Genomic DNA, 21,462 nt, shown 5'->3' on the forward strand with positions numbered 1-21,462 from the left:
GCCGCCGCCTTGGTCTGGGCCGGGCAGCTGCTCCGCCAAGAAGTGCAGCAGCTCGCCCAGGGCCACCACGCCTCGGCCGCGCAGCGGGAGCAGCTGGCCCGCAGCCTGCAGGGGCTGGCGCAGCAGGTAACGCCGGAGCGGCGAGGCAGCCGGGCACGGGGGCTCCTGCCAGGGCAGCACGTGCCATAGCAGCCTGTGCGGGCATCCCCCCCCTTGGGGGAGGGCTGAGGGCACCCAGGCCAAGGAAGGACCCAGGAGGGTGCCCAGAAGGGCAGGGAGTGGGGATGCATATAGGAGCTGGAGAAAAGGCTCCCATCTCAGTCCTCTGGGCAGCGGAGAGCAGGGCTCACTTCTGAACCCAGGCGGCAAAGGAAACTCCACCACCACCCCCGCCCAGCAAAACTGCCCCCACGTCTGGGCACCCCTGGCCCACACGAGTCTCCTCAATCCAAGCAGGGTCCTGCCTCCAGTGCAGAAACCTACTGGGGGATTCAGTCAGTGGGATGGAGACTTACAGCATAGGCCAGAGATTTTCACCCGGGTGCTGCTGGGTCTTTTGAAGGGTGCCTGGACACTTCAAGTGATGAGGAGGACCTGTGAGATTGGCTAGGATGGTTTGGAAAGAGATGGCAGGGGGTTGGACTCAATCGGCATTTCTCCACCCATGAGTTGTGACCCAAAAGTGGGTCAAAAGAACATAGGGAAGGGTCACGAGCAGACTTTAAAGATGGACTCTTCTTTAAAGGAGGAAAATGTGGGAAGCTGTAGGTTTTCCCTTGCAGGCTAGTAGAGCTCCAGCCTGCCAGGGGGGCCCCGCATGCCCTTCCCCCTACCCCACACACTGTGGGGGCTGGGGCATGGGGGCAGCGGGTCAGGAGTGAGGGGCACTGGGTCAGGACTGGCCATCGACATTTGCAAATGGTCCTGGTACAAAAAAGGTTGAGAACCACAGGACTAGATGACCTCTGGAGGGCCCTTCCAGCCCTGCTTCTCCATGGTAGGAAAGGTGTGAGGAGATAAGCAAATAAGGTTTGTCCCTGCCTGGCTACAGGAAGGAGGTGAGCACTGTAACCTATCTATATATCTTACTTTTTAAGAAATTGAGTGCCGCTCAGTTCACAAAAGTTATGGAAAGTTGCTTCAAGTCCAGTGAGGTTGAGAACCACGGGCATATACTCTTTTATCAGAGACGTCTCCCATCCTCCGCTGTTCCAGCCTTGAGTCTCTTATCCACTGAAACAGTCAGCAGTGTTTGGGCAAGCGCTAAGAACAAAAACGAGACCAAAGTCTTTTCATGCACGGTTGTAGGCATGATTTAAACATAGGCTGGTGAAACCCAACCCTGTTAACTTACTGTATCATCTAATTTATTCAGTTGCAATCCACATGGTTCACCTGTGTTATATAATAAAATTAAATATACTTTGCACTTTCTGGTAAAAGGGCCAGGCCCACATTTTCGGTAGTACAATTTTAATATCTTGGATGTTAATACAACTTAACTGAAATACACCAGGATATGTGGTTTTGCATTCATATGATTGCGGCTTTTTACCATTTAGGATGGCACTGCAGGAGATAGTGCTGTTGTGAAACTTTAGTGAGACATGCCCTCACTTTTCTGCTACTGGTGACCACTTCTGCTGTGCGCTATGGAGAACAAAAATCCCGCCTGTTTTATAGAAGAGGCACAGGCAGAACTGCTGAGTGACTCACACTCCTTGCTTACAGTGCCTCCTAATTTCCTGCGTTATCTCCAGCCAAGAGCAGGAGACCCAGCAGCTGTCATTGCATTTGATGCTGGGGGAAGTGTAATGAAGTAGTCAGCAAAGGGTGTGGCCCTGCTGTGATGAGAGAAACATCCCTGTTCTTGCAAAGGATTCTTTTTTGTGTGGTTTTAGGCTAGGGTTTCACACGTGGCAGTGTACATGCATTTCTACACCTTGTCTTTTAAAGTGTGAAATACAAGGGGAAAAGCTATCAAATGAAAGCCATGTCTGAAATTATAATGCCTTAAAAAGATGGGGGTAAGGGGGAAGTCCAGTAGTTCTTTTTCATTTGCTTTGTTTTGTGCGTTTGAGAGCAGTTTCACTGCCCTGTGTGTGACTGCTCAGTTAGGTCTCAGTTCTGTAAGTTGGTATATGGGATCTGATCCACCCATCTGCGCAGAACTCCACTGACCTTTTCTTAGCATCCTACATGAGTGTAAGGTTCTGCTTACATGGGTCAGCTTGCAGGATCAGTTAGGGGGTCTTAGCCATTTTCTCATGTTGGGTCTTTCGCACACCAGCATATGTAGGAAACAGACAAAATGAAAATACAGTTGTAACGGTACAGGAAAGGTGTAGTCTCTGTAACTAACTTTAAATTCAGTTTCTCATGCTAACTAGATTTCAAATTCACAGGATACTGACAAAGTTCACAGGCCCACCTAATAGTGTTTACCTAGCTTAAACAAACCAAAAAATAAATCACAATTTGAAGGAAGGGATAGATTAAGTTGGGCATGCGTGGCACAGAAATATCGTACATAATGTGGCGAACAGTCTAGATGCCTAGATTGTGTATATAATTCTGTATGTTCCATGGCACGTATTGTTTCAAAAGCTGAGCACCTCGCAGACTTCCCTTGCAACACCGCTGTGAAGAACAGAAGTTTTGTTTTCCCTGTTTGATTGCTAGGAAAGTGGCATGGGCAGGTTAAGTGATTTGGTCTTGGTCACATGGAAAGCCTGTGGTAGCACCAGCAATTTGGGTTCTGCCTTTGAAGTCCCAGACCGGTTTCTGAAACAGAAAAACTTTCTTCCTCCCCCTATGGAGAGAAGGCATACGCTGCATTGTTCGTAGCTGGCAGGAGTGTTAAACAAATGGTAATCCAGATCTATGAAATATTTGGCACAGAATTCTTCCCAACTGCTATCCTCAGTTGACTCACCAGACAGAAGCTGTCTACAAGATCAGACAGACTAAGGCTTTATACAGACATTACAGCTAGAAGTTCTGGGGGTTATATTGGATTAAAAACATTTCACTGATTTAACTCAGTAATGAGATAGGTGCTGGAGGCCTGATTTAAGGTAAGTTGGGGTAGGGGATGGAACAGGTAGGGTGGGGGAGATTGGGGGGCTAGCAGGGTCTGCTGGAGGCTAGGGGGGATAAGAGAGGCTTTCTGATCCTGCCAGTCCCCCGGATTAAAGTAAATTGGGGTTAGAGGGGGAGAGGAGTGGGGACAAACTGATGGCTTTGCAGGGGAGGTTTGGTGGGAGGGAAGCCTCTCTCCTCTCCAACCAGGGAATATTTTTAGCCCTCCCAATCCCCCACCCCCAGACAAACAACCCCTCCCCAAGCAAACCAACCCCCCTGGCCCTCCCCACACCACAATTTGCTTCAGTCAGGTCCCTGTACAACTAAATGCTGGTAAAACTGGCACCAGGAACAGTTTGCATGATCAGTGGGTTGGTGGGGGAGGCTGGTTGGTTCATCTGGTGGTGACGGGAGGGGCTGAGGGGCTAAAAAGAGTCCAGTGCTGGGCAGGGAGAGGGTAGGAAAAGCACAGCCCTGCGGCTGGGATGAACACGTAGTGGCCAGGCTTTCCCAGCCCTGGGGCTGTGCTCAGAACGTATACAGAAGTTCAGTTAGACCGGTCTAGCCAAACCCCATCTAACTTAGTGCATCTCTGAGGTACAGTTAAATTGGATCAGACTGGCGATTTCTTGACTGATCTAACCTTTCTGGAACTTCTGTACAATTTGCACTTAGATTGACATAACTAAGGATCCATGGGTAAGGCCCACATGGGGGCAAACTAAGTTAGATCAGGTGGCCATTTTAAACAATATCTAACCTCCCCCTAACTTCCCTGAACATCTGGATGTACCCTTAATCACATGCGCACCCATGTCTCTGTTGCTAATGGGCAAGGGTACTTACCTGTATCTGGACCCTCTAAGGCTCCTGCAGACTTCAATTTGCAGTGATTTTTTTTTTAAGATTGCGACAGATACAGAACATTTTTCAATAGTGTTTTTCTTCAAAGGAAGGCAATAGAGAAAATCCTTGGTGGTGCTCCTTTTTTCCATTGCTTATGAGGTTTCCATCGCTTATGAAAAAGAGAGACCACGGTTGTTAGAAGTATCAGCATCACTCCATCCAAGTCGAAAAAGTATTTCATTTGGGATTTTCAAAGTTAGTGAGAGTTGGTTGTCTAATTCCCTTAGGCTCCTTTGAAAATCCCAGCAAATCCTGACAAACATAGAAATACATACAAAATTTTAGGGTTGGAAGACACTTTCAGGTGTCCATACAGATGCAGAATTTTCTGTTCCTCAAGTATCCCAGACAACTGCTTATCCAGTCTCTTCTTGAAAGAGAAGGAGATTCCACAACTTCCCTAAGCAACTTGTTCTAGTTTCTATCACTAATAGAAAGTTTTTCCTGAGATTTGATTTGTATAATCAGTTGCCTTCATCTCTAGGTTGCTGCAGACAGAACCATAAGTTTTATATAGTGCTGTCTAGGCAGAGCCGTCCCTCGGGTACGGTGAATTAGGGCAACCACCCCAGGCCCCATGCTTTACGGGGGGCCCTGCAGAGCCAGGCAGAGCGGCCGCAGCCCCGGCCCCGGCCCCTCCCGTGGGGCCTGCCTGGAGCTTGTGGCTCAGCCCCACACTGTGGAAAAAGCATGGAGACCCTGCACAGTGTTAAGGGGGCTGTGCACAGGCTGATTTGTCCTGGGCCCCAAACCCCGCTAGGGTTGGCTCTGTCTCTAGGAGTCAGGTACACAAAGAAAGTTACAATTAATTAGTTGTTATAGAAACTTCAAGTTCTAAAAGGAAATAATCATAAAACTGTTGCATGTAGGGGGTGGTTAACTTTTGGTATGCATTTCTTAATGCAAAATAGAGCATGTAGATCATGCTGTGTTTCAGTCGAACACTTAACATTATGTTAAGTCTGTTCTTCTGTTGGCACTTAAGAGCAAAAAGGCTTGGTATTAATTCATTGCTGCACTCCACTGTAGGATACTGCACTCTACTCATACAGCACTTGCTGTACAGCCCGTTTGGGGGAGCACTCCCCCCATTTTGGTCTTCTGCCATGCAGTGCCGTTGTCATAAGTAAGAGTTACATAACCTCATTGCTTTTCACATCAGCCATAAGAGGAGAAAGGAAATGATGTGGAAAGTTGAGGCACAGTACAATGTTCGGAGGACCCAAAATTTTCTGACATAATAAATACAGACATAAGATGGCTGGTAAAAAGAAGAAAAAAATGGTTGGTAGATAAAGAATATTTGTCAGTTTTATTCACAATATTAAACCTTTTGAGGACTGGGACTATATTTTATGCTTCTCCATCCAGAAGTAGCTGGCAAGAGACTACACCTCTTTATAATGAACATGAATTACCATTTTGAATTTGGGGGGTTGCAAGAGGCTTATTAAGGGGCTAGTTAGCTATTGTTTAGAAAAAAATGAATAGAGATGTAACAGGGTAGGTAAGATTAGAAACTAGTCTAGCTTGACTATTATGTGCAAGGGAGTGACTTTAATTTACACCATTAGGATGGAGACCCTCAAGAATATGCAAGTAGAGAATTGATTTAACAGAACTACATTCCATCTTTCCCCAACACTCCTGTTCCTATGTCAGAAGTCTCTTTCCATCAGTAGAGGGTTCCCCCTTCTATATTGGTGAGTTACCTGTTGGTCACCGCTGAACATTTTTTTCTCTGGTAATTTTATGCCTTGGGTGGTACAATTTGAACTTAGCAAACTGAATAAATTCTGTTTTACAGTACTTTTTGAAGACTAATTAACAGGGTGATTTTACCAGCTTAATTTAATTTTGATATAGATTCTATCTTGTATCTGAGTTAAGTGTGTAATGGTTTCCTTGCATTGTATAAGGTTTACAGACATCTAATAGGTGACATGTCAGTGTTAGTGGTACAGAAAAAATAAGCTTGTTACAATGGCATAATCAGAATAAAAGATCACTGGTAGTAGCTTAGACTAATATGATTTTGTAGATTTATGTTACCCCAATTCTTTTCCTACTTGATTTATTTTTAGTTTTGTATAACTTTCAGGTCACACACTATTAAAGAGGCAAAATACTTATTTTATTTTTTAAAGACTGAGTTGAGAGGAAACCAATGATGTTATTTTTGGTTCTCTATAATGTATAAAAGTTGGAGTAAGGGGGCCTTGTCCTTTTGGGGGACTGTAGTGTTTAATCGTGCCTAGCTTCCCAAGGTGCTTTTCCACACTTTTTTTTTTTTATTACAAACATCAGGTTTTGCTTTCCCTGGTTTTTCAGAAGAACTGAAAAGCAAATAAAAGTTGTTACATCAGAACAAATTAAATTGAAAACTTAAGCAATTAAAAGGAGTTTTTGAGCAGAGATTATGCCTGCTTATCTCAAAGTCCTGTCAAGTTTTTGGGATAAATGTTTGTTTTTCTTGAAAAGGTAAGAGTGTTTGGCTCTTCAACCATAGGCTGAGAAAGTTCCCTCTCTAGTTCATTAGTTCTTTAGCAAACGCAAGGAATAGCGATAATATTTTCCCTAGTATGGACTTAAAAAAGGGGAGTGGGGAGAGAAAATTCTTACCCCTATTCTCCAAGAGAAAAAGGTTAAAAGGTGAGTAAAGCCACATTTCTTTTGCAGGCTGTCTTGAAAACGTCGGGGTTACTTGGTCCAATATATAGTAAATCAGGGGTTTGTAAGGAATCCCATTGGAGATGTGTTGCAGCAGCAGCAGGGCGAGCAGCTGCGTTAACCCCCATGGCTCCCCGAGCCAGCGCCAGCACTGCCAACCTGCAGTGCTTAATGCAGACATTGCTTGCCATGATGCCAGAAGTGGTTCTGGGGCTGGTACATGAGGAGTCCTATGATCCAGGTTCAGCCTGGGGGCCAAACACATTTGACATCCCCACAGTAAGTCATTCAGAGTTTGCATTCAAGAGAACAGCTCTTATCCAAACTCTGCAGTTCATGCTCAGTTCAGACCCCCACTGAGGTGAAGGAAAGTTCAGTCTGAGGCCTTAATCTTGTCAACATGCATATGGATCATTTAATGATTAATTAGTAACTTAATTGACTAATTCAGTAAGAAGTGTTTGTGGGATCAGAAGCAGAGAGAAGACTTCAAGACTCACAACTAAAAATAAAAAAATCTTATTCAGTGAAATTATCTAGTTATTAGATAGATGAGCTACCCTGAAACAGTGCATCACACATGACAGATTGTGTGGTAGTTCTCATTATTATACCCCTCAGGTGTGCTACACAGAGGGAGACAAGATAGCAGGCATTACTCAGCAGTGCTACATACCCAAGTCCTAAAGGTACTGTAGGTGAAGAATTTCCACTGAAGCCAGTGGGAGTTTAATTGCTTTTTTATTTTCCATCATGTTAATTTAGTGCTTGTGATGAATACCATCTTGGCAGCTTTGGAGACTCGAATTGATTTTTATACATGGACTGGGAACAGCAGAGGTAGTGGTGGTACATTCATGTGCCCACACCCTAATTCTAAGGTGAAAGGGTGCTTAATTTTCATACTCATTCAACCTTTGTCCTTTTTGCTGCTAGTGCCAACAACTGTGTCCACTAGTGCCATCTGTGAGGGTCATTTTCAGGATGTAGACCAGGGCAGGCAATTTTTTTGGGCAGAGGGCCATTTACTGAGTTTTGGCAAGCCGTCGAGGGCTGCATGACAGGCAGACAGGGGCAGATAAATATGAACTTTCTACATTTTTAGGGGTCCCGTGGGCCAGATGGAATGGCCTGGCGGGCTGCATGTGGCCCACAGGCTGCATTTTGCCTACTCCTGATGTAGACACTGAACTGGATTGAGACCACCAGCTCATAGTTCAAAGGGCCCAGGTCAGCCTGTCCAGCAGTAACAACAGAGGGCACTAAATAACTGAAATATTTTAAAACTAAACATATATTATCATCATACAACACAATTTGGGAGAAATATAAAAACTAAAGTTAACTTAGAGAAAATGAAATATAATGAAAGTCCTACATGTGTCATTACTACTTCATTCCCCAGTCCATCTCCCATTTTTTCCTTTAAAAGGTGCCCTGTCTTGTATAATTTAACACTCATTTATTGTTCTGTAATTATCCATTCAATCACTCTGATTTAAAGCTTAAATTGATAAAGATGCTTTTAAAAAAAAGTGAACTTACAGAGGCCCCAGGCCCACAGTCCATAAAGCAAAATTCTTGCAGAAGCTGGTGTAAGTTTTGTCCAAATAAGGACTTAAGGCCTGTTAGATTGAGCCCAAGAGAAATAGGATTTGATGGTTTGAGGGCCAAGTCAAAGGATTTGGATTCAGTACCACAGACCTCCTGGGAGACGCTGGGAATGTCACTTTTGTGGAGCTGGTCCCTAGTTTACCATTTGTAAACGGCTATAATAGTACTTCCCAACCTCAGCACAGGGTTGAGAGGCAGGAAACATAATGGATTCTGATGTGCTTAGCTTCTACACTAATAGGAGCTATAGGTACCTTTGAGAGATGCATAGGATGCCATTTTAAGGTATAATATATGTGGATTTCTGTTTCAGGTACAGTCCATTCAAGCTACAGTTGGAGATTTTGAATCAGCGATGAAAATAGTTCAGCAGAAGCAAGAAGTTACGGAGAAGACTGTTAAGCAAGGGGAGAATGAAATAAATCGCATCAGTGAAGTTCTTGAGAAACTACAAAATGAAATCTTGAAAGACCTGTCTGATGGCATCCATATGGTAAAGGACTCAAGAGAGCGAGACTTCACATCTCTTGAAAATACTGTGGAAGAAAGACTAACAGAGTTAACCAAGTCTATAAATGATAACATTGCTGTATTCACTGAAGTCCAGAAAAGGAGCCAAAATGAAATCAGCGATATGAAAACAAAGGTTGCTTCAATGGAAGAAAAAGACGCATATAAACATGAGTTAAAGGTGCTGAAAGATGCTCTTGATGATGTGCAAGCATCCTTGAAAACCAAAGAAAAGGACATAGAGTTGCTGAGAAGTACAATAGATTCAATGGAATCTGATGTTTATACTGAAGTCAAAGAACTAGTTAACCTCAAACAGGAACACGAGAAATTCAAAGAGGCTGCAGACACTGAACACCTTTCATTACAAGCTTTACGAGAGAAAGTTCTTAAAGCTGAAGAATCCCTTACACAGTTCCCTGATGAGATTAAAAGACTTGATGAAGACTTACTGCATATTAAAGCCAACCTCAAACAGGATGTAAACGAACTCCCAGAAAACATACCAGAAATCCTTGAAAAGAATCAGGAAAGGTTTGAATCCAGGTTCAGACCTGTAGAAGACAGTCTTGAGTCCCTGACTTCGGCTACCACTCAATACATTGAAAAGATGGAATCCCTTCTTTCTAGGCAGGAGGAGCATGAGAACAAGCTAGTTTCCTTAGAGGAAGGCATTACAGCTCTACGGGACACCTTAGGTGCTGATACAAGTTCAATATCAGACACTCTGAGAAGTCTCAGTGAATCTCAGATTTCATTGTTCAATGATATTGATGAACTGAGAAGAAGTGTAAGTGACCTCCCAAACTCTGCTGATGCCCTTCAGAACATCCAGAAAGAAGTTAGGGCTTTGCTGGATCAAGAAAAGCCTCAGATGGATCAAGCACAACCTCAAGAATATATAGAAAAGCTGTCTTCTGTGGAAGGCTCTGTCAGTGATTTAAGGTCTTCTGTCAGTCAGGTCGATACTGACTTGAAAATGGTCAGAACTGCAGTAGATAGCTTAGTTGCTTATTCAGTGAAAATTGAAACTAATGAGAACACCCTGGAGTCGGTGAAGACCACAATAGATGACCTAAGGAATGATCTGGAAAGATTGTTTGTGAAAGTAGAAAAGATACATGAAAAGATTTGAGGAACAGTGCTGATTAGGCAAGTATTGGATTTTTTTAGAAAATTAGCTTTTGTATGCCCCCTCCTTTTTATTTTTTTACTCTCTTTAAAGATGAGTTGACACCTCCAAAAGAAAACAAGAATGCTTTTACAGTCTGATACAGATCTGCTCATTTTCCTGTACTTTTCTTCTGTGCAGGGTATTTTTAAGTTTCACAGAGGTTTAAATTACTAAAGGCTTTTTTAAATCTAGAATGATATTTTGCTTTAACTGCCCTGTTCTAGTTAGTGATACAGCCCCTTCTTTGTAACTCCAACCATCAGACAGCGTGGTCCTAGTTATAATGATGTAAGGGTACTTTATACAAGTACAGCTATTCCTATAGAAAAGGGGGAAAAACTGCTGGTATAAGACATCTTTATATTGACACATGCTAGAGGAGTGATTCTCTAAGTGCTGTTGCACCCCAGGGTGCATTGATAGCCATTTAAAGGTGCTGTGGGGTGCCATGCAATATTAGCACCATTAAGTGTGCAAGCATGATTCACAAGATAAGTCCAGAGATTTCAAATAGGAATCCATTCTGACCTGCTGTAGTCTTTGATATCTTTGCAACAGAAGAATTGCTCTGTTATATTTCTTTAGTAAAAAACTGAGTGAAACGTAAGAGCAGACATTTTTCAAAGGATGCCTTGAATCTAAAAAAGCTGGGAACCACTGCACTGGAGCTTTTACGAATTTAATTGTTTCAGCTGAAGAACAAAGTTTACACGCCTAAGCAAAATACTCATATTGGTAAAAGTTAAGTATAAGCCAAGCCTATAACAACCCATCAGTTTTTGCAGTTTCCAGTGAAGGTAAAAAAGGACAGACTGCTATGCATACACAGTTGCATACAGGAAAACCCACAGAGGGAGGGAAAAGGCAAGGCAACCATAGATTCCAGCTTCCTAAAAGCCTATAGTGAGTACCTTCCCCCAGCACCTGCAAACCCCCAGGTATAGACTGTCATTGCTGGACAGAGCAATCTGAGCAAGAGGATGCAGTTCACTGTCAGTCAGAATTCAGAGTGCATAGTAAGATTTGGTCATGTTCTTTTGGTGTTACTAAGATTATTTGGCAGATTTTTCCCTTCAAGTCCTATTTTCCCATTTGTAACATCACCTTTGGTTGTTGTGGGGATGATCTGGAGTGTGGACAAGGAAAACTAAAACAAAAATCCTGTTTTCATCTATATGAACCATGCTATTAAAAAAAATAGAGAAAGAGAAAATACAGGATGGTATTAGCAGAATTGCTTCTAAATATAATGCCTCCAAAGATTTCCCCTGAGGTCACAGTGACTTGAATTAGTATTACTGTATTATTTTGCATAAGGGCTTGATCCTGTACCAGAGAGTCAATGGGAGCTTGCCAGTGATGTCAGTGAAACTGAATCAAGCCTCACACTGGTTAAGAAGCAGAAAATGTGTCAGATATTTAGAGCACACTAAACATTGCTGTTCATGCAAAGAACCACTTAGACATAGAGCTTTCTGTTTTTGTTTTTTTTTAACCTATTGGAAAGGATTTCTGATGTTAGTTCTTTCTGAAGTTTTCAAATGTCATACAAGTATTTTAAAAGGTGTCTACACATAGATGTAAGTCACTCTGAAGATGAGGTTATCTGAGAATATAGTGCCCACCCTGCATTAGGTACCTGGCTACAGTAGAAAATAAATTCATACAAATAGCACCTCTGAAAAATGGTACGTTACTGGGGACAGCCTGGGCAAAAAGGACTCTTTAGGTACATCAGAATAAGACATTCAGCCAATTTTAAGGCTGTTCCCACTGCATATAGTAAGAGGTTCAACTGTTCAAAGAGCCTTAATAAGTAAGAAGGATGAACTACACTGAGATAGTGTGTTTCCTTTTAAGCTGCACTGTTCCTTGTTGACTTTTCATTTCAATTTTTGAACAACTGTTTAGATTACTGTGAAATGAACTGTATGGCTTATTTGCAGTATTTTTAATACATAATAAACACTTGGAACTTTTGATTTTTTTTTCTCTCCTGAGTTGCTTACTTTCACTTTCAAAAATGTTTCCTGCAGGGTGCAGAGAATAGCTGGGAAGAGGGGTGGAACAGCTTCTCACTTTTTCTCTAGAGTCTCAGCTTTCATATTAAAAGGAGATCCCTGTTATAGTTCCAAAGACAACCTTAAAAATGCTGTGTGAGTACCATCAAAGCAGCACTGTCTATTTGAGTCTTCAGAGGACTCGAAACAATAGCTTCTAGGAGTGAAATACATTATTCATTTCAGTGCTGACTCAGGCACAAAAATGCTTTCAAATGTCAACGTTGTTGACAATTTCAGTGCGGACAGCCAATGAAACAAGTGTCAAATGACATAGATCAGGGTGGCCAGCCTGTAACACAGGTGCCACAAAAGGCCCAGGCACCCTCTGTATGTGACATCTGACAGATCAGGGAGGGGACAGGTAGCACAGTGGCAGGCACGGCAGGAAACAAAGCAAAGCAGCTAATCAGAGAGGGAGCAGAAAGCAGAGCAGTAGATTAGACAGGGGAAGGGAATCGGAATAGCACTTGGGGAGGGCATGGGACTAGTTTGTGGCACACCTGCCATAAAGGTTGGCCTACACAGCTAAATCTATACAACTTGTCTTAAATGGCTGCTTGTGTTCAAGGATTTTTTTTGTTATGGGGAATGCAGCTGGTATTACTTTCAAGAAGTTCAGCTTAAAAACTTTGGGAAATGTTGATTTAAGTGTTCCCCTTAGGAAAAAAAACCAAATATAAAGATAAACCCAAATTTTATAATGCAGATCTCTGAATTTGGGGAATTTTGACCCAGATTTGAATATCACAGCTCACCCCTGTCTTGGAATGATCAGAACTAGAAACCAAACCCCCTTACAGATCAGAACCTGTCCCTTTTCCTACCACAAGTTTCAAGAATTTAAAATCTAGCTCAGAATTTCACAGCAAAGAATCATCTCTCAGGAGCTTTCATAAGTAGTGGTAGTACAAACAATTTTTCTTTTTTGTCTTTAAGAATGGCCTGGTAGTGTTTTTCAAATGAGGGGATTCATTATTGATAAGAGTCCACTCCTCCTATTTACAGCACAACTGTTTTGATAGAAGGCATTGCCAGTAGAACAGTTGCTGCTAAGATGAAAATTGCACTTTTCTGATGCATGCTATGTTCTACCTAGACCAGGGGCGGGCAGTTATTTCAGGCAGAGGGCCACTTACTGAGTTTTGGCAAGGCATCGAGGGCAGCATGACAGGCAGCCGGTGCAGATAAATACTAACTTCCTAAATTTTTTAGGGGCCCCACGGGCTGGATAGAATAGCCTCGCGGGCCACATCCAGACCACGGACCGCATTTTACCCACCCCGACCTAGACTGATGTCCATAATTGTGTTATACCAAAGGACTAGCGATCATTTTAAGGGCTGACCCCTCATGAAACGTAACATTTCAGGTAGAAATACACATACCACATGTGATGTACTTCACCTATCTGGATTAGTTATTTTCGAAGTATATATGGCAGCTATAATACAGATTTCAGATCCTGGCACCCAGTTCAGCTGCTTCTTGTTTCCCTTTAGGGAATAAAGCCGATGAATCAATCTTAATTCTGGATGGTTCATAATTCTTTTATGGTCTCTTATAGTCTAAGAATACTTGATTGTGGTCAGCGGCCATGACTTGAAACAGGTCGGAGGTTGCTGTAACTTTCGCTGGGAGCTAGGTCCAAGAAGTACAAATTTAAAAATGTCTTCTAGCTACTTTACCCTTTTTATCTGGGCCAGACAAGAGCCTGTAGCTCAAAGACTGCAAGAAATGCTAAATCTAACTCGTATTAAATAGTACAGTGCATTTCTGAGAATATAAGTGATTTTCAAAGCTTGCAAATCACACGCAAGCACTGATTATAGATCTCATTGCAGGCTTGAGTCAAAGGAAAACATATAACTTACCTCATGTTCCAAACAAAAACCCAAATCCTTCCTACTTTTTTAACTTGGCCCCAAATTTTACACCTGCAGTTATCATAATGCTCAACAACATTATCCCAGATTCCAACACACACACTGGAGGAGGTTCTGGTTCTGTCATTAGTGTTCCCTGATGTGGGTAGTAATTAATATTTAGTACTTCAGTGGTGAATTTCTGGAACTCCCCAGTCCCTTATAAATATTAACATAATCAGTTCTCAGAATGCCTGACAAGGGAGCCTTTGTATCTTCCTTTTAGGGAAAAGCAACTAAGATATAGATCTTGACTGCACTTAAGTATGGGCACAAACAAATTAACACACAAGGTAAGATAGGGTGTGAACTTGCAGTACCTCAACTAAGCCACAGTCATTGCTCATGTGTACACTCTACCCAATGATGAATGTGAAGTAACTTGTTCCTCAGTGAAAGACAGATACACTCCCCCTCATTTTCCAGGGGTAAGAGCCTGGGCACAAGTAGTGACTGTGGATCAGCTGACAAAGCTGAAAGTTCAGATTTGCATAGACTGTGATGGCTTATGCAGGTGTATGTACAGTGCTTACCAATGCAGCTTTACTTGTATAGCTACACCGGCAATGGTCTCCCCAATGGAGGCATGTGTGTGTGTGTGGGTGGAGTGGGAAGGTAGTGGGGACACAGTTCTAATGTTACAAAGTTTGGAGCCCCAGGGTGAGAAGAGTGGTTTTTGCTCCCCTTCCCTGCCAAAAGGAATTACCAGCATTCACAATTCTCCATTTTCAAAGGAGCTGCCGGCCAATATTGAATCTAAGAGTATATGCAGGAACCTTGGGTATACACGTAGCTCCTTAACTTTCACACCAGGCACCATAAAGGATTGAGACTGGTTGGGACAGAACCATAGAAAAATATGATATTTCATAATCTTTGAAATGCAGAGCTCTCCTGCGGAGAGTGGCACAAGAAAGAACTCGCTCCATGTTTTTTAACTCTGCATAGGAGGCAACATCTAACTAGGAGTGTTTTATTAGTGCATATGTGGGCAAACTGCTGTGAGCCTGGCTAATGATATTCTGGCAAACCTGCACTTCATACCAGTCCCATAAAACCATCTCTGCCACTGAAAGAAACAATCTATCCTGGCAGAAGCACAATTTAGGCAGAAGTATAACTGTGTCTACATTAAGCAATTCTGCTGACATGGCTGTCAGTCGTAACCAACCCCAGATAAAAGTTTACTATGTAAACACAGCTTGGAGATTCACTTGTAATGAGTCAGTCAAGCCCTGCAACGCACATGCCAAAGGCACCTATTTTTTGCCTTCAGCCTGCCTTCCACAGCAGTGCTGAGATTAAAAATGGCTTGCAGCGAAGCATTAGTGGTTTGCCAAGCTCCAGCAACAGCAGCTTTCATAGCGGTTAGAAGGCATGAAGAAAAACAGTTACTGACAACAAGCCATTGTCTGCAGCTGACTCCCTTCATGCATTAAGGCTAGACCACAGTTCTAGGCCACACTGCCTCTCATCGGGCTCCTCTAATGTATCAAGAGAGCACCACATGCCCCTGCCACTACTTTTCAGCTGACTTCCTCTTTTGGGGGAGATGTTCCACTAACCCACCAGAGACAGAAAAAGCAGCAAGAGGCAAAGCGTTTCGACCCCTGGCTCAACCAGCTAGCCACTGCCAGGATGATAAGAAGCTGCAGTGTGTTTTGTTTCTGATCTCTGCCTCAGTCCCTTTCCCAGCCAAGCTCGAATCTCACAGCTGCTACCAGTTTTAAACCAAACAGGTGAAGATTAAGGCAGTTCCATCTCTCAGCAGTTCATGTTCCATAAATCCTAAACCCTCCCCGCTCTGAACTATACACATATCCACCAGTTTGCATTAAGTTTCAGCCCTCATTTATCTTTACTCCAACTATGCATGGAAAAATCTCCATTCTTGCATGGACCCCATTTACACATCCTCTTTTTCGGTCTCTACATAATTGATGCTACCTAACTTCCTGTGCCTCATCGCTATTTGTACATGGAGTTCCACATAATTGGAAATTTCCACAATCTTTTGCCCACAAGGGTTTGCAGCCAGAGCAGGACAATTCTGGCTCCCCTCTCCTTATCTTGACTCATTGTGATTCTGCACAAGACGCTGAACCCTGATGCCTCAATTTATTTAGCAGTAACATTAAGTTAGTGATCACTAATGTTTCCCAGGGATGTTCTGAAGTTTAATTCCTGCCTGCAGAGAGCACAGGACACCTCTGATATAAAAATGTTTTTGGACAGTGAAATACAACACTTACTATTGTATAGTGTTAAAAACACCCACATTCCTAAGAGTGATTATAACTAAAGTTGTGCAGAGTCATAGACTCACTGCATCTTTGACAATGTGAGACCATAAGGGTGGGGACCATGCAGTAAGCAGGATTCTAGCACTACCAATGCACCAGACTTGGGGCCACACAGTTGGCCAACTTTACAGCTTTTGTTTTTGCTGTTGTCTCCTTTGTCCCATCAGCATCAATTCATGCATTCTGGCCAGTCAACAAGCAGCTCCTTCCTGGCTGCTTACCCAACACTATTACCTCTGCAGACAGAGGTCCACCTCTGAGTTGCCAGACATGCATCAACCAGCCTCCTGCACCACACTCCAGATCCATCTTGCTTGGTGACTATTTCTCTATTCTACTTCTCACTTAACTGGCCATCCCTTCCACTGGTGCTCTTTCAACCTGCTACAGCAGCCTCTTACCTTTTTCCAAACTCTCCCCTACCTCCTTTACTCTTCCTGCTTTTCCTGGTTTCCTTTCCTATCTTCTTCCCTTCCCCCAGTCCAGCCACAACCACTCTGATCACCCTCATCTTTTGGAGTGATTCATCTGCTATCTCCTTTAAGAGCAAAACTCTAGCTGCTTCCATTTCCTCCACAAATATGACTTTTGGTGGTTTTTTAAATGAATTTGAGGGTGGATGACTTCAGAGGAAAACATACACCACTTGATTTCAAAATCAACTTTGCCTCTTCAGCAGAGCACAAGCTTCTTAAACAGCTGAAGGCCATTTTCTGATTAAACAGCTGAAACCTGCCATCTAGTGACAGTATTTTATGATAGCAACACCTTAAAGATGTGTTTTGCTAAGTACTAATAGCATCTAAATAGCACTTTTCATTTCTAGATCTAAAAAGGCAAGTGAGAATTAATTCTCAATAGTACCTGCACTTCTGGGGGATATTTCCTTTATATTACTAGGGGTAGGGTTTCAGGACTTATATGCAGTGTAAGATTTTTCAAAACAGCTCAGTCTTACGTAGGAACTTTAACAGGGACCAGGTTTCTACAAGGGCATTTAACAGATCCTATTCAGAGCAGCTTTAAACAAAAATAATCTTTTATTTTCATTTATATTTGGTCCTTATTTATATTCCTACATAGCAGCTAAGAGCTGAGTTCTTTAAAAAAAATCCATCCCCTAAAAATAACACTTAGTCACATGGAATAGTTATTCTTCTAAACATATTTTATTTAAATGTAAACATTTTAAAAATAAAAGCATCAGGCTGCCTATAACTTTGTCATTTTTTTGGAATAGTTGGATGAAAACAGCAGAGATGGTAGCCCTTCTGAGGCCATGAAGTCTGACAAGTTTCAAGGAGATAGGTGCAGGGGTTTCTGGGACACTGCATCTCAGACCTTGAAAGCAAAACCTGTGTCACGTGTGTGTGTGTGTTAAGGCACAGTGGGGTCAAAACTGCAGGCATGGTAGCCCCTGCTGAGGCCACAAAGCCTGCCAGATTTCAAGGAGATAGGTGCAGGGGTTTCTAGGAAACTGCACCACAAGCTCCTGACAAGCAAAACTCATGACACGTGTGACCGTGCATGTGTGTTAAGGTGTGCCCCCACTGGCACTGGGGCCTCTACATGACATAGTAGTGCCCTAATGAGGCCTCCTCCTCCCCTACAGCCCCAGTCCGGTCCCCCACTTTAAATAACAACAGGTAATAATCACTTAGTGAGCAGCACAATAGCATCAGCAGCATCCCAGGCAGCCAAACTGTCACAAGGACTTTCTTTCCTCTCCTGTAGGAGCTTCTTCTCCAGCAGCTGCCAGAGAACTGTCCCTGCCAGCCCCAGCCCTGGGGCTTAGATGTGCCCAGGGCCAGTAGCAACACATGAGAGTGCTGATGCACCCCCTGACAGGCAGCGCTCCCCGCTTAGGTGATGGGCATGGGGGGACAGGTGGAAGCACCAGTGCCCCCACTGCAAGCACTGGTCAGGGAGTGGGCACACCAGATGAAGTGCTGTTGGCACTTCTGGGAGTGTTGCTGGCACACCTCCCAGTCAGTGTGATAGGCCACAGGGGGACCCCCCCACCCTGATTGCTGACTGGCCTCTGGGGGGGCACTGGTGTGCCCCCCGACTCAGGTGGCACCATTCGCCCATGCCCAGGGCCCTGTGTCCTTCCAGTCAGGTGCTAAGGGTTTGGTCTAAGGACATGGCACTGGCAGACAAGGATCTTTGGGTCAGTCTAATCTGGTATCTTTTAGCAGACCAACTGAATTGTTACAGAAATATATCTTAGCAAGGTTTGGGGTTGAAAAACCCTTTGTCAGGCTAAGGAAGCACCTGGAGTTGGGGGGTGTGTGTGTGTGCTGTTCCTGGATGGAAGGAATAGTCAAGAAGCCAGAGGCTGGCATGTAATGCAGGCAAGAAAGCCAGTCAGTGAAAATGGAAATGGAAATGTCAGGGGGTGATGGACAGGCTGGGGGTGGGGGGAAGTGGGATGTAGCAGCACAGGTAAAAGTGGAAAGGTACCTGGGGAGTCAGATGTCCAGCAAGTTGTAGTGGGTCAGAATTCCAATGTCTATATTGAGTCCATGAGTTTCTGTACCTACTACCTAGGAGGTTGATGAAGTGCAGTTCATAGGCTCGTCTGTGAAAAGTGGTTTGTAAATTCAAACAAGCACTGAACCTCACTAACCTCATTACCAGAAGCCAACTTCCTACAACCCAAAACGTACCGAATGGATCCAGGCCATGCCATGACAAGACATGCAAAACCTGCCAACAATATCTCCAGTATGCAGATATCTTCACAATACGATACATATCTCCATCAGAGGCACCAAGTGCCCTGATGGAAAATATATGGAGACACCAAGCAACAACTGTGCACCAAACTAAGCGCCCACCAAAAATCTATCAAAGACAAGAACAGAACACTGCCTGTCTCCAGTCTCTCAGGCCGGATCCTCAAAGGGAATTTACAAACCACTTTTCACAGATGAGCCTATGAACTGCACTGGTGCAGACGAAACAGCGTCGAAATGAAACAGCCACTGAAATTTTGCACAGCCCTAGTATCTATAATTGTGACCTGATCCCTTATCTTGGTGTCAGAGTGGGAGTTATGAGATGTGGGCTCTATTTCTATCTGGTACAGACCTTCTGTGTGGCTTTGGACCATTCGCATCACTTTTTTCTGCCTCTGTTCACTTGTGTTATATGGTAGATGGGGACAAAATGGTGATTCTCTATGGGAAACCTGTTATAATTCTAACTGCTCTGTTACAAGTTCTCATTCCCATTGCTATGTGCGAGGCACACCTAGTTAGATAACAGACTGCTCATTTTGGACTCAAGTAAAAAGTCTCTATGCCTGGAGTCATCCCTGTGCAAAAATAAGATGGATAGTAACATCTGGCAAGAAAGAGCTTATCAGCAGTGAAAGGAGAATGATGTCACTAGGTGAGCACTGATTCTTCTTTTGCAGAAGAGTGGGGAAAAGTTTGGAAGGGCTACGTGTGCACGTTGACCAGGGAAGAGGTGAGAGAAAGTGGAACTCAAAAGGAGCTCAGCAACTGCCTAGACATTGGCATATCTAAGGTCTGTCCTGGTCATGTAAACTAATCTGTTCATTCTTTCCCTTCACACTCTTCTGAATAGATATGATCAAATACCTGTACTGGACTAAATTACTCTTGACATTGTATTAGATATCTTTGATTTTATTAGACAGCTAAATCAGCCCTGCCTATCTGCAGGAGAGATGGTATCTTCCCCTGGGAAAATACACTAGCCTCTATCTGCAGAATCCAGGAAACTCACTTAGATCCTCTAGCTTCACAGCTGGGTGAACTTGACTTTTTTGGTTCATGGCCCTCTCTGTCTGCTTTCTTATGAGATGCGATTTCCTTGAAAACTGTCCTTATTTATGACTGCAGTATTTCCCTTCTCTCTTGGAAAAGTTGGTTCTTTCTGCTTTAGGCCCTGATCCTATGCAGATGCTTCCTTATGCTTACATGATTTCACGCTGATTCAATGCAATATCAGGATCTTCAGAATTAGCTTGTAGCACATTGAAGTGTCTCAGGCATAGTACCATGGAAATAATCCAGCTCTAAGCTAATTAGGGAAATGTCTGCTACTCCATATACGGAATTAATTCACCTCACTGTTACCTGGTCCCTGTCCCATTTGTGATCTCATCATATGAATACATTGATTCTAAGATCTTTGAAGCAGGGGCTATACTTTATTTCCTGTATGGACAGTGGAACTCAGGGTGCTTCTGTAGTATTGTTGCACCTTCTTCTAGCACTAGAACCCTATTCCAAAATCAGTATTACCCTTTACTGATGTGTAGCCATGTTGCAGGTCAACCTCCGGGGGAGGAGAAATCTGTGATGTAGTTTGCGTGTATCCTGTAGCTGTCATTTCCTTTAGCTACATGCATACATTGTTCCGGACATAAGATGGTCAAACTGCATACAGGGCAATCCTTTTTTCCAGGAATGTTAACCCAATACCCAAGCCCAGTTGCCAGGGAAAAACTCTACCTCAAGATTTGACTCAAGTCATAGATCAAAGCAGAAAGTAACCCTCCTGTTGCTCACAAAACTCCACTACAAATCCTGGTAAAACCCCAATGTGGTCTTTCCAAGAGTCAACACTTGCTCACAAAACTAATACCCTCAAACTACATGTGTAATAATGCCAACTGGTGATGCCTGCTATAACAATAGAAATGCATAAACAACAATACAAGTAATAATTAATGAGTAATGAATAGGTTAATATGGGAGGCATAGTCCATTAAGCTTAAAACAAAGAAACCAAACTATTTTTCAGCTAGAGCTTAATCAATTTATGGACATGGATTTTATGATAGTGTTGTCTATAATAGTTGGGGACTGGCCTCTATAAGCCAGGAAGTGTTTTCCACCCTTTGCCAACTAGAAAATGTGGGATGAATAGCTATTTGGTAGGTATGTAAATAAACATATTTGACCCAGAAATCCTTGCTGAGATAGTCCTAAATTTTGCTGATGGGACCATTTACACATATAAGATTCTAGCTGTGCTATGGAAGAAATAAAACCAAAGTAAACCATTCCAAAACATGCCCTTTTGGAAAAATTATTTCAAATGAAAGGTTACCTATCTCCTCCCCACCCTCAGCTTTCACCCACAATTATAGAGGAAGGCGCTAACAGAGATGGGCCAGACCTTGCTTTCCTCAGAAGGATTTTCCTTTTGGCAGATCCAGACAAAATTCCTGTGGAGAA

At 43.1% G+C, this 21,462-nt stretch overlaps 1 protein-coding gene across 1 annotated transcript; it reads left to right on the top strand.

The window, feature by feature from the left end:
• CKAP4 (cytoskeleton associated protein 4) lies at positions 1–10,387 on the top strand (the record flags this gene model as incomplete). Its single annotated transcript, XM_019515821.1, has 2 exons — positions 1–126; positions 8,588–10,387. Coding segments are annotated over 2 exons (1,458 nt in total), but the record flags the coding sequence as incomplete, so codon positions are not given.
• Between the last annotated feature and the right edge of the window lie 11,075 nt (positions 10,388–21,462).

Source organism: Gavialis gangeticus, unplaced genomic scaffold (assembly GCF_001723915.1).
Source record: "Gavialis gangeticus isolate Ggan-Ray unplaced genomic scaffold, GavGan_comp1, whole genome shotgun sequence".
Taxonomy (NCBI): Eukaryota; Metazoa; Chordata; order Crocodylia; family Gavialidae; genus Gavialis; species Gavialis gangeticus.